The 14,039-nt window shown below is 47.9% G+C and overlaps 1 protein-coding gene across 3 annotated transcripts in view; it reads right to left on the bottom strand.

The window, feature by feature from the left end:
* FAM20A (FAM20A golgi associated secretory pathway pseudokinase) overlaps positions 1 to 13,801 on the bottom strand; it is a 50,636-nt gene extending 36,835 nt beyond the window's left edge. For all 3 annotated transcript variants that reach the window (XM_081271032.1, XM_081271030.1, XM_081271031.1), the window contains exon 1: positions 12,681 to 13,801. In XM_081271032.1, the coding sequence (XP_081127158.1) occupies positions 12,681 to 13,075 (395 nt within the window). In that variant the 5' untranslated portion in view covers positions 13,076 to 13,801. The remainder of the gene's footprint in view (positions 1 to 12,680) is intronic.
* Between the last annotated feature and the right edge of the window lie 238 nt (positions 13,802 to 14,039).

Here is a 14,039-nt window from a genome sequence, read left to right on the forward strand (position 1 = left end):
ACGGCACCATGAACCCAAATGATTTTTTTCCTTCTTTAAGTTGTTTTTCTCAGGTTATTTGTCACAGTGACAAAAAGCTGACTGACAGGATATAAGAGAATAACCAACAAGTGATCCTTCATCGGCTGCTGGTTCAGCATCCAATGAATGAGGAATCCAGCTCTGTGCATTACCTACAAACTCGGACTCTACCTCCCAGCCACACCTCGGGGTAGGTATCCCACTTCACAGACCAGCAAACTGAGGCTTGAGGGAAATAAGCTTCATGCATCGTAGTACTTATGAGGAAGAGCCAGGATTCAAACCCAGAGTTTAAGCACTCCTCTTTATTCATTTACTGAACATTTATCAAGGGCCTATGACTACATTTTAAATACCAGGGCAAACACGCTTCCTTTCTTCCGTTAATGTCCTGTGACTGATGCAAGAAATGACCACACACCTGTAGCTTAAAATAAATGTTCTCTTTCACAGTTCTGGAGTCAGAGAGTTTGAAATCAAGGTCTGGGCAGCGCTGTGCTCCTCCTGGGGACCCTGACAGAGAATCCATTTTTGCTTCTTCCGGCTTCTGGTGGCTGTTGGTGCCCTTTTAGCTTGTGGCCACCTCACTCCAGCCTCTGCCTTCTCAATGACCTGGTCTCCTCTTCCGTCTGTGTCTGATCTTCCTCTGCCTTTCTCTTCTAGGGACACTTGGTGTAGAATTTGGGAACCACCCGAATAATTCCTCTCTCAACCAGAGTCAATTAATCCATTCTCAAGTTAATTATATTAACAAAGAACTTCTCCCCAAATAGATCACAGTCACAGCACCTGGGGATTAGGACATGGATACATCTTATTTATTTATTTATTTAGAGTCATCTTTCAACCCCCCAAAAAATCCTTACGGAGCTTATGATCTAGTGACGTTATTATGAAGCAGATCAATAAACAAGAGGGTATCAAGTGGTGTTAGGATCCCCGATGGTCTTGGAGAGAGAGAGTGCAGCCGTTAGCCCCTTTGGCTGGGGGATTGGACAGGAAGAGCCAGAAAACCAGAAGGAGCCGGCTAATCCTTTCCAGTGGGCCCCCACTACCCTGACTCAGCAGCCTCTGAATCTATACCTTCATGAGTAAATAATTCTTCTGGATGAGTTGGGCACAGCAGCCCCTGCCTGACGCATGAAGAGCAAAGACATTTTTTTTTTTTTAACGCACGCAGATAAAAATGGCTTTACTATCACAAACCACAGGAGGCCTTTACAGCCCACTGGCTCTGTGACTGCCAAAAACCAAGGGCTGCCCATCAACTGCTCTAAATCCAAGCTCATCGTTTTTGGCTGACTTCTCCCACCTTTTAATGGGTTCGTGGTTAATAAGAGAGCAGAATGCCTCCTCACCGTGAACTGGGGTGTTCAGTTTGCAATGCAATCAACTGGAGGGGCCACTGATAAATTAGCCATCCAATGGCTGCTTTATGGATGATTTCCATTTGGTTATAATCTATTTGAATATTTTTCTGGCTCCCAAACTTGCAGACATGTTCCATGGTGTATGGATGATTGATTACCCATCGGCTCGTCATAGCAGATCCAAAAGTATAATGCAAGGAGAATCCAGGCTGGCCTTTGGATTTGGCCCTTCTCTGGACAGTGGTCAGTGGCTTTGAGTCCGCAAGCCTATTCCATGTGACTCCACAACCTACATCAAGAGCCTGTTGTTCCTGCCTCCAAGTTCAGCTAATTACCAAGTCTGTTCCTCTGCAATGAGTGACGACCCAGGAAAGCTGCCGTTCAGACGCTGCTGGGAGTTTTATCCTAAATGCACTGTCACTCAATGCTGACCAGAGGCCGTGAGATAAAGGTGAGGCTCCTGCAGGACAGCCCAAGAGATCCAACTGCTGCCACTGCTCTGGAACCTCAAGGCTTTAAATTCTTTCCTTCAATGAGACAATCCAGCAGGCGCAAGGACCAGGCCGGGGTTGTGGAGCCTCTGTCTATGGGTGTGGGTTTTACGCTCTGGGGCACAGCGCATTCTGCTGTGCCGAGGGATGCACCAAGAGCCTCCACTGGGAAACTCCCTTAAGGATGTGGTGGAGGATGCCAGTCCTTCCACCGACCACACTGGTCCTCTTTGGTGTGGGGAAGACTGCAGAAGACTTTTCTGGGTCACCACTGGGAATCACCACATTCTTGTGTGCCCCTCGCTGGTTTTGAATAGACGCAGCTGGGGGTGGGGGGCAGGTTTTCATGGCAAACATTCCGAGAGAATCCTCACTCCCGGCCCTATTGTCTTATGTATCCTGATTTTCCTTTTGGCCCAATTTTTTTCAGCCATTTTACATTTATTTTATATTGCAACATTTCATGATTATTTTATGATCTATCTAAAAGATTGTCTAACATATAACCTTTGATTCTCTTTTATCTCCAAGATTAAAAAACATTGTTTTAAAGGTTACTGCAGGGCCTTTGTGTTTGTAATGACATGCGGGTGTCATGGGTTAAGTGGCGGTCCCCAAATGACATGTCCCTGACCTGAGCCCCAGAACCTGGGAATGGGTCCTGGTTTAGAAAATGAGTCTTTGCAAATGCAACTCAGTTAAGGATCCTGGGCTGGTTCAATGACAAATGTTCTGACGGGAGAGAGATACAGACACCACAGGCCGGAGATGGAGCCGGAGGCAGTGTGACCACAGAGGCACAGACAGGACTGAAGTGGCCGAAAGTCAAAGAATGCGATCCATTACTATAAGGTGGAAGAGGCAAAGGCTGGATTATCCCCCAGAGCCGCTGGAGGGAGCACTGGTTTGCTGACATCGGGTTTCCAGCTTCCAGAACCCGGGAAGAAGTCTGTTATTTTATGCCACCATCCACGGCTTAGTGGCAATTTCTTACGGCAGCTCTAGGAAACAAATACAGTGACTAATCCCTTTTCCAGAAGTTGCTCAGGAAATGCTGAGTGATCCCCTGGCTTGGAGTCCTGACTTCCAACTTCCTGGGAGTGTGACATCTCAGACACCCAGCTGTGGCCCTGCAGGCAGCTCATAAGGGCTCTTCTCTTCCAAAAGGTCCAGGACAGTGGGGTTGAAGAGTCTGTGGCAGAAAACCTATCCTCGATGATATTTTAAACTTTCTGATAGAAGATTCTACTAGAAGATCCTTTCTCAATTTCTCATCATTATACCATGATAGCATAATGATTATAATTATGGATAATCATGGGGAACACAAATCTCCCGATGTGTGCTTTGGTGCCCTTGCGTTGTGTGGAGGGTGGTTCCCAGCAGAGCGACCCCCACGTGGGCAGGTTTTCATGCATTTCAGTGGAGAGTGCACTTAGAGGTTTGGCCTCCAGGGTCGATACAAGGGCAGTACCCGTGACTCCTACCAAATGCCTTCCCCAAGCCCCACCCAGAGTCTGCTGTGGACAACTGAAGGCCAGCCAAGCTGGGGCAGTGGGTGGAGCTGGTTTATGATAAACCACGAATGGACCAGATGCCTTCCATTGGGAACATTCAGGTCAATCTCTTACTGGTGTATAGACCAGTGCTTTCACTGGTGAACTCCTTACAGATGATTTCAAAGAGCTCCGGGAAGAAGAAATGACTCTACGTTCATGAGACTAATGTTAACGATGATTTTAGGTTGAACATCTCTAACACAATAGTCCAAAATCTAAATGCCCCCAAATCCAACTTTCTGCCTGTTGAAATGATGTTACAAGTGGAATATTCCACACCTGAGCTCATGGGACACTACGGCATCAAAACATTTTAGGGGCACTAAAAATATTGTGTAAAATTACCTTCAGGCTATGTGTACAAGGTGCATTGTACAAGGTGCATATGAAATACAGATAAATTTCATGTTTAGACTTGGTTATCAGCCCTGAAATCTCAGTACGCATGCAAATATTCCAAAATTTAAAAAAAATCTGAAATCCCAAAAGTGTCTGGTCCCAAGCATTTCAAATAAGAGATACTTAACCTACATAAAAAATACCCTATAGACGAATGGATAAGTAACGGTCTTTGGAGATACACTTCTAAAATACAAGTTTTAATGAACTTGATAAAGTGAAGCAAGTCGTTATTATTTCTAAATATTTGGGTTAATATGGGAGGAGGATGATATCGTGTACTTGGTCCACTCAACCTCCGCATCTGTTAGCTTTGGTGAGGATTAGGATTATTGTAGAAGAAATGCTGAGTCAGTTTCCATTTTTGACCTCTAAAAATAGGCTCCAGAAAACTTTATCCATAAACAAACAGATTAAAAAGAGAATAAATAAAGACACCTTGCTTTAAGGAGGGGGTTGAGGCTAACTCTTCTGGGAGGCACAGAGGCCAAGGAGGCTGAAGGAGGAAGGCCAAGAAGCCTCTGCTCCTGGGCTGGTGGGAGGTGAGTCACAGAAGGAATGAAGACAGGCAGGCAGACGGGCGACAGAGAGGGAGAGCAGATGCAGAGGCCCAAGCCTGTTTCCAGTTGTGAGAGGCCAGCCCTCCGCCCTTGCTTGAGCCGCTACATTTCCTATTTCTGCTTAGTCTAGTGGGATTGGTTTTTTTGCCTTGTGAAACCAAACTATCTCCATGAGTACAGGGTTGACTCTGCAAATAGAATGAACTGTTTCCCAGGAAAGTGAATGGGTACACGGTGCAAATTTTGCATAACTTAAGGGAACTATGGATCTCACCTGCACTCAATTGGGATTCAATGAGCCCAGTTAAAAAATTCCTGCAGTGACATATATTTCTAGTGGGACTGCAAATTGGTGCTACCACTCTGGAAAGCAGTATGGAGATTCCTCAGAAAACTGGGAATAGAACCACCATTTGACCCAGTGATCTCACTCCTCAGCATATATCCAAAGGACTTAAAATCAGCCTACTGTAATGTCAAAACCACATCAATGTTTATAGCAGCTCATTTTCACAATATGAACGAACCGACCTAGGTGCCCTTCAACAGATGAATGGATAAAGAAAATGTGGTACATTTATACAACAGAAATTACTCAGCCATAAAGAAGAGTGAAATTATGCCAGTAAATGGATGGAACTGGAGGCTATCATGCTAAGTGAAATAAGCCAGTTCCTAAGAACCAAAGGCCAAATGTTCTCTCTGATATGTGGATATTAATGCACAATAAGAGGAGGAGGGAAGTATAGAAGTTCATTGGATTAGACAAAGGGGAATGAAGGGAAGGGAGGCGGGATGGGAATAGGAAAGACAGTAGAAAAAAATCAGACATAACCTTCCTATGTTCATATACGAATACACGACCAGTGTAACCCCACATCACGTATAGCCACAAGAATGGGAAGTTATACTCCATGTACGTACGATGTCAAAATACATTCTACTGTCATGTATAACTAAAAAAGGACAAATGAAAAAAAATTTTAAAAATTCCTGCAGTGAAATTTTGGATGATAAGAGGTTGAGTGTGATTATGGAATTTTAGTTGGTCAATCTGACTTTCTCTAGTATCGCTGAGTGCTCAGGGGAGCACAGAATGCAGAGATAAGCAGCCACTTGTTATACATAATCCTTAACTCAGGATAATAGAGAACATGAGTTGGGCTTTGAAAACGGATAGACACACATTCCCTGCAGGATTTGTGACTTTCCAGATACCGAAGAAAAATGAATCAGAAGTACAAAATCCCATTTCAAGTGACAAAACCAACCCCATGGGACACGTGACTTGGCCAGGAGAGAGGACCTGTTTTTCTGTGGAGATTTCATTTTTGGTTAGCATCATCAAAACATGTACCTGTGACCCGTGGAGCTTGACCCAGATGTTGGTGATCGAAGAAGGCAAGTTGGCTGAGGCAAATCTGCTTGGCTTCCAAGGGCTGAATAGCTCTGCTATTCTTTAGTGGATGCCTTTCTGGACCATCGATCTCTCCTAAGTCTTAAAACTCCCCTCTCTTCCTAGGCCACCATTTTTTTTAAAGGGTCCAGTTTCTTAGTCCTGTGTCCCCGTACCTGCATTCCTTAAGTTCCTCTTTCCCTCTCCATATTTTGCTGACTTTACTTACAGGCACTTGGCTGCAAGGGAACCATAGTCCTTCACTATGCTCTGCTTCCTGGGGCTTCCCAAATTTATTATCTGGTTGATTACTAGTGAATCCAACAAAATAAGCCCTTTTCTGGGACTCCATTTTGCCTCTCGCTCAAGCCAAATTCTCCTGGCTGCCCCCGGCGCTTGGCTTCCAAAAGCCAGGCTCCAGGGATGGAAAGTGCTGGATGCTAGCATCTCCCAAGCACTCAAGCTCAGTTCTGTCCTGATTTCACATTTCAACCAGAGGACATTCTGCCAAGTGACAGGGCACCAAAAAAAGAGCTAAGCCTTTTTCCACACTGTGGTTTTCATTAGGCGAGTGTGTGCGTGTGTGTGTGTGTGTGTGTGTGTGTGTGTGTGTGTGTGTCTGCCTATAATAACAGGTAGTAACTTCTGCCCTGCTAAAACCACAGCTGTTTATAATGGTATCCCCACTCGGCTTCCAGCCACCTGCAAGCCTACTTCAGCAGAATCTGCAGGCTCTCATCGGCCTCTAGCTTAATGAATAATCACGAGAAAAATACAGGTCAGCACCTGCCAGTGGGCAGGGCAGGGATTGCTTTGGTTAAGTCAAGTTCTTTGTGTTTCCCATTTTTTCTTTGGTGCAAGACTTCTTGGCTGCTCTTCCTCCGAAAGCACAGGAAGCTGAAGAAATTCCCTCATCTTGGTAACGACACGTTCCCAGCTTACCTTGGTACTCCCCCTGCCCACTTCTGAAATGGAGTTTACTCAGCCTACTGCAAGAGGGAGGGCACCCCAGATACACATTTCAGAGGGTCTCGGCGGAGTGGTTTTGCTCTAGACGTTTACAGGAGGGGTAGACGAGTTCTAGGGGGAGGGTTACAACTGGAATGGCTTTTGTCCCAGGCCTTTTTCATAGGAGATAACAGGCCATTCACCCAAAGCTCCTAAACCCTGGTGTCATCTGTTACCAATTTGGCATTCCTGAGATATTTATTCTGGCTCTACCCTGTGGCAAACCATGAAACAGATGTATCATGGTGACCATGTGCAAGTTGGGGGCCTTTCATGCCAAGAGCAAGTGGCTCTTCATTCTCTTTCAAAGCTCCATGAAGTTACAGCTGGATATAGGCATTAAAAAGTATGGTCTATGTGGAAAGGATGTCTAGAGCTCAAGAGGGATCCGAGTGCGTGAAAGGAAAGACTTTCCCAAAGAGGAAAGGACACAGAGGGACACAGGGTGGCAGAGTTGGTGTATGAGAACATGGATTGTGGAGCCTGCCTGTGGTATGCTAGCTGCCCGACTCTGAGCAGGTTGTATAACCTTCTCATCCTATTTCCTCCGTATTCACATTCTATTGTGACAAATTACCACAAGCCCCATAGCTTAAAACAACATTCCTTTAGCATCCCGTGGCTCCTGGGTTTGGAGGTCAGAAGCCCAACCTGCTGTGGCCACACTCTCTCAGAAGACTGATGTTAAGGAGCTCAGCCAGGTCAAGTTCTCATCTGGAGGCTCTAAGGGGGAAAAAAAAATCTGCTTCCAAGCTCATTCTTGTTGGTGGCAGAATTCACTTTCTTGTGGTTGTAGGACTGAAGTCTCTGGGTTTTTTTTTTTTTTTTTTTTTGCTGTCTGTAGGTTAGGGGTAATCTTAGCTCCTAAGGTCACTCATATGCTTTGCCTCATGGTCCCCTCCCTTTTAAGTCAGCAATGGCACAATGTACTTTTAATATCTGGCTTCCTTAGGTTTCGTTAGCTCAGGAAAATGCTTTAAGGGTGCATGTGATTGGATTAGGCTTACCAGGTCATTTCCCTCTCCCAAGGGCAATGAACGTGGAATTTTAATTACATCCATAAAATCCCTTGCATCAGTATCTAAATCAGTACTGGCTTGAATAACAGGGAGAGTGTGTGTACATGGAGGCTGGAAACCTAGGGAGACCACCTTGGATCTCTGACCTCATGCACCTACTTGTGGAGAAGCTGAGAGGCCTAAATGAACAAGTGTATGGAAAATACCCAGCACACAGCAAGCAAGTTCCAGGTAGGAGGATTTGCACGAGAAAAATTAGCCACTTGGGTTTCTAGGATGGATGAGATCTGGGGTTGGGGTAGAAGGAGGTTGTTAAGACTTGGGAACAATAAGACAAATTCTGTTTTTTTTTTTTTTTTTTTTTTTTTTTGGCTGGAATAGGAAGTGCTGTCCTCCTTGAAAGGAGAAAATGGATGCTCTCCCTGATTTAGGTCATTGCTGTGGTAGTGAGGACCAGGGTTTGGAACGAAGCAGAAGAAACCTGGAGATGGCCTTTTAGACTGTCCCCCTCAGGAACTATCTGCAGGGAGATTTTTCAATTCTGAAAAGAGCGAAGAGGTTTTTTTTTTTTTTTTTTTTTTTTCAGCTACAAGTCTGGGGATTCAGAAACCACTAAAATAATAGCTTTTCCAAAACCCGCCAAGCCAGGCTCTAATTGGAGGAATGGGAATGGATCCCCAGCCCTCTGCTGAACACACACAGCTGGTGTGGCTCAGGGACATTTTCAAATTGCAGGAGGCCATGCCTGACCACTTCGGAATCAGAAAAGGGGCCTAGGCCCTGTTGCTGCTGGGAGAAAGGAAAGTGACCACCATTCGTAAGTCAGTAGTGTTTGGTCCGCCTTGTGGGTTGAACTGCTCACAAGGAAGCTACGGTTCAAAAGCCCTGGGCAGTTATAAGATGAACTGCAAAGAGCAACAAGGATGGAGAGTGAAGAGATTATATCGTTCATGTCATGGATGCGATAGGGGCAAGCAGCTTATCCTTCAAACACTCCTCCACTACACCATTCTTATTATAAGCTGAACTCTCTTTTTCATCTCAGATCCTGGCTTTCTGTCCCCCTCCCTCTCCTATCTGCTTGGTTTCTGGATCTTCTCAAAGTTTACCCCAGGAAAACTTCAGCCAATTTCCTCCCCTTGAACAACTGTCACTTTTGAGAAGCTGCCCAGTCTCTTTGCTGTGATTTTCAGAGACTCGGGGCCAGGCTTACTTCCAGTGATGGCAAAGAGGTAGGAGAGGGGGTGGCAAGGGCTTCCGGGGATGGGGGACACACAGGCGTGCATGAGTCTGAGAGATGCTGACTCTCGCATCGCAGAACAGCAACACCTTGTTGATACCTGACCAAGACGTTCAGGAAGAAAAGCAGAGAGCAGGGAACTCACATTTGCTTTGTAGCTGCTGGAGTTTCTGCACAGGGAGACACGACCCTATTTGACCTTGCCTTTGGTCAAGACCAAAGGTTACAGAAGAACCGACCAAAAATGTGTTGGCAGAAGGCCAGGCCAAGATGACTAGTTTTGATATGTCCAAGGATGTTGTCTGGCTTGGGCAGCTTGTGGGCCAGAGTAGAAACCCCAGACTCAGCCTTTAAGGATGTTGGTATAGCAACAACATGAACCACTCACCTGAGCTCCAGGTGAGGCCGGCTGCCATCATTGCCCATTAAGGACCCAAACTGAGAGCAGCACAATTCTGGCTTGTTAGTTCCTGGCCAGGAATAGTGAAAATGACGTCTCCCTGCTCCCTGCGCTCCTGCCTCTTCGCTATTATTCCAGACAGGTGCCAGAGGTGTCAGGGGGCCTGATGGAGCCTGGCGTCGGCTTGCCTGCTGTGATCAGCGGCTGACGACCTGACAGAAACACTTTCCCTGATTACATTTTAAACTTGGACTTGCCACACTTGGTTACATTCGTGGGGAGAAAGGGAAGGAGGGAAGGAGGGACGGAGGGAGGGAGGGAGAGAGGAAACGAGGGTTAAGCAGGTTTGTTGAAGGCTAGGGGCCAGGGGGCACACGGACAGCCCACCTGCACTCAGCGTACCGCCTTCTGCATTTCAACATGACTAAATATTGACATCCAACTAACAAATATCGACCAAGAGCCTAATCATTCACAACAGTAGGTGAGCTTCATCCTGTGCTGTGTGGGGGGACAAGCCATCACCTACCTCCTGTCAGTAATGAGCTGGAGTTGTAGAAAGACACTCTCTGACTTCATACCATAACTTATTAGTGTGGTGGTAAAAATAAAAAATAAAAAATAAAGAAGAGAAACTACTTAGACTAATGGTCTCTTCTGGGCAAGTGGCAAAGGATGCTGATTTGGCTTATTTTGTGACTTGCACCTTTCTTGGCGGGGCAGACGGTTTGCTGATATGCTTATTTTGGATGGTAGTTAATGTTAGGTAATTACTGGCATGGAAGTATCCACATGTGTTTATAAATCACTGCATTTTACATATTGGCAGGTTTGGGGCTATGGACAAGGAGGGCTTGTCTGTCTGTGCAAGAGACAAACAATTAGCCAGGCCATACGTTGGTTCTTCCTTTGCTATCTATTTCGATTATGTGTCCACAGAGGGATGCGGTGGCTCCTCTGGCCCTGTGCACCATAGCAGTACTTGAACTTCATCTGCACTTCCTCATGTCCTCAGGGTCATGTGCCTAAGTGAGGGTTCCCCCTGGCTAAAGGGAGTAGTATTCATACTTACTACATCTTACAAGAGAACTCTGGGCGTGGTTCAAATCCACACCAGCTAAGGAATCTTTCGCTTCCATTTTGAGCACTGGTATAAGTCACTACACATCTGCTTATTAATATTATCCTGTTGATGTTTACAGTACAGTTTGGGTGAAGGGAAGGTGTTCTCTGGCACTGAGGTGAAACACTGGGGATTGGACACAGGGCCTTGCACATGCTGGATAAACACTCTATCACTGAGCCATGTCCCCAGTTTCTTTTTCTTTTTTTAAAAATTATATTTTGAGATAGGGTCTTGCTAAGTTGCCCAGGCTGGCCTTGAACTTTCCATCCTCCTGCCTCAGCCTCCAAAGTAGCTGGGATTATAGGCGTGAACCACCCATCTGCACATTTATCAGTGCAGTCGATCCTCTGTGGTAGCCCACAAACCTTGCTTGGGAAATGGTCATATTCAACCATTCACATAAAACTACTCTGTGACCTCTGAATACAGCAAGGTCACCAGGTCCCTTTGATCCCCTGTTAAATGATCAACATCAATTCTGGTCAGAAAGTGTGTGTGTGTGTGTGTGTGTGTGTGTGTGTGTGTGTGTTTGTGCATGTGTGTGTCTCTGGACTTTCCTCTAGACCAAAGTATCATAAGGGAAGTTTAAGGCCACAAAAATGTGAGTAAATGAGTGAGCACTGATCCACATTTACAAAAGCTAATGACTTCCCATAGTCCCTCTTTCTCAAATCTGTATAAATGTGTAGATAATGTTTCCAAGGGCAAAATTTCCTAGTTCACTGATCCAGAGTCCCATGTTATTGATGAAATAAAGGTAATATTGAAAGTGACAGTGTCTGAAAAGCAATCTCAAACTGTCTTTTTATTGCATGCAATTAACAATGAAATTGAGAACCGCTTTCTTTCTAATATAAAATCATTAGCCACAGAGTTGCAATTGAAATTCACCACAGTGATTTCAGCCAATAACTCTCAACTTCTTCCTCTTTCCGAAGGGTTTGATTCCCGCCCCCTCCCTTCATTTTTAAGCACTACAGAATAATGAGCAAACAGTTAAATTGGGCTAGCTCTGAGTTTCAACCAAGATTTATGGTCTACTCATCTTCCAGAGGAGCTATAAAACTACTGATGACATCTCATGTCTTGAAATCTCTTGTATTGAGAAAAAAGATGGGTATGGTGTGAAAGTGAATTCTGGTTACAAGTGATATTTAGACAAGTTTCGTACTTCAAAACAGTCCTTAACTCCTACAAAGGCTTTCTGTCATGAGCTGGGGATCTCTACTCTGGGCTAACTACTCTGCCTTCTCTGATACTTCCCACCCTCTCACCAAAACACCCTTCTTAAATTTATCTTAAATATGTTTGGGAGCCCTCCCCCATTTCCCTCCCCCTCTAAATTTTGCTTGGGTTAAAAAAAACATCAAGGGCAGATTTTTTTTTTTTTTTTTTTTTTGTTCTCTGCAAAGGCATCAACCTTCAGATCCAAGTTAACCCAAATCATCACGATAATAAAAGATAATAAACTGCCTTCAGTTTAGAGCGCTTCAGTTTAGACAGGGTCAAGCCACGTTTGAATACAGTGGGTGGCTGTGTTAGGGTACTGCTCCTGTTGACATCCTGTCCTCTCTGACACTGGGCAGAGGGCTAAGGAAGGGAAAGAGCTGGGTCTTGGGGGGAGTAAACATGCTTTCTGGAAAGTGCCCAGGTCTGCCCAAAGAGCAGAGGCAAGTGCTGAATTTGAACCAGCTCTGGAGTTGCTCTGTTTGGAAACCTCATTCTTAAAAACCGAAGTCCAGCAGCGGCTTTCCAGACCAGGACAAAGAGAAAGGGGGTGGAAGGCACCAGGGAGCAGGAGTGGGGCTAGGCAGCCAACAACAGGGAGCTCAAGGGGAGTGGCTGAGAGCATTTCTTTCTGGCGCCGCTGCCCAGAAACTTTTTCTGCCACAGATATCTTACTTCGGGCCTGAACTCTGAGGTCCGCAACTGCTGGTGGGGGTCTGCGCGGGGGCCACACTCCAAGCGCAGTGACAGGGCTTCAGGACTGGGCGAAGTCGCCACAGCCCAGGGACCGGGCGGCAGGGGAGAATGGGACTGGGAGGCCGGGCTGACGCGCGGGTGCTCGGGTCTCCCGGGCGGGGTCCTCACCTGTTCCAGCGGGCCACCTTCCTCCGGTAATACCGCAGCGCCTCCTGGCTGGCCAGGAGCGAGTCTTCGGGACCCAGGAGAGGCGGCTCCTCCAGGACCTTGTACAGCGGGTGGGCGAAGAGGGCCTGCAGCTTGGAGCGCGGGCTGCTGCGGCCGCCGCGGTCCTGCTCAGCCCGGGGCCCGGCTTGGGAAAAGTTGTGCGCGATGGTGCCAGGATTCGAGGAGGCGGCGGACGCCGCGGAGGAGGCGCGACCCGAGCACGGGCAGCCGGGCGGGCGCCCCCGGGGCCGCAGCTGGCGCTGCACTTGGGGCCAGAGGTGGAAGTAGAGGTCGGCGGAGAACAGCGCGCCCAGCAGCAGCAGGGTCAGCAGGCGGTCCCGGCGCAGCCCGGGCATGGCCCAGCCGGGGCGCGCGGGCTATGGTGGGCGCTGGGGGCGGGCGGGCCGTCTCCGGGGACCCGGGAGGGCGCCTAGGGCGCAGGCACCAGAGGCGCCTGGAGTCCTGAGGGCCGGCTGGGGCCGATGCGGCCGGAGAGCTCACCGTGCGGGACAGACCCCGTTTAAGGGGTGTCGCCCTGAACTTGGGGACCCGGTGCAAGGAGCGCTGGGGCTCGCGGCTGTCTCTTTTCCTCAACGCGCTGAGACGCTGAGAAGGGGTCTCCTGGGCGCCCGCTTCTAACGCCTTCTCTGCCCTGTGCCCGCCCGCCCTGGGCAGGTGAAGGGCCCCGGTGTCCCTCCAGCGGCCAGGCAGCGGCGACGGCCCGGAGGAGCGCAGAGAGCGGGCCGAGGCAGGCGGCTGCGGAGCCTGGGGCGTCTCTCCTGAGGATGCTGTCGCTCAGCTGCGGCCGCGACTGCTCCTGAGGCTCCTTCTGCGGGTGGCGGGGACGCTCGTGTCCCCGGCTGGCACGGGCAGCGGGAGTGGGGAGTTGCGAAGCCGGGGCGCCTCGAGGCGTTGTCTACGCGCGCCCGGACTCCTAGAGGCAGAGGTAACCCGGGCCTCCACCCGCCTGGCCAGGCGCCCGCACCTCCGCCCACTCTCAGCTGGCACCTGCCTCTGGCGCAGCTCGCCAGCCAACTCCCGATGCCTCTGCCGGCTCTGCCCTCCACTTTGTCACCAACCACTTCTCGCGCCCATCCCCCTTCCTTGCTCAGGGCTCAATCCGCACATTTGGAGGCACCCAAACCAGGTGGGTTGGGGTGTGTGTGTGAAGGTTTTTATTTCTATTTCTATTTTTTTTTATTTTTTATTTTTAGAAAGGCTTAAGTTCCGTAAAAAACACCTTTCTCTTGTAAGCTTTGTTAGGTGTGTGTGTGTGTGTGTGTGTGTGTGTGTGTGTGTGTGTTCTTATCCTTTCTCAGA

Source organism: Spermophilus citellus (genome assembly GCF_964194105.1).
Source record: "Spermophilus citellus genome assembly, chromosome: 17".
Taxonomy (NCBI): Eukaryota; Metazoa; Chordata; class Mammalia; order Rodentia; family Sciuridae; genus Spermophilus; species Spermophilus citellus.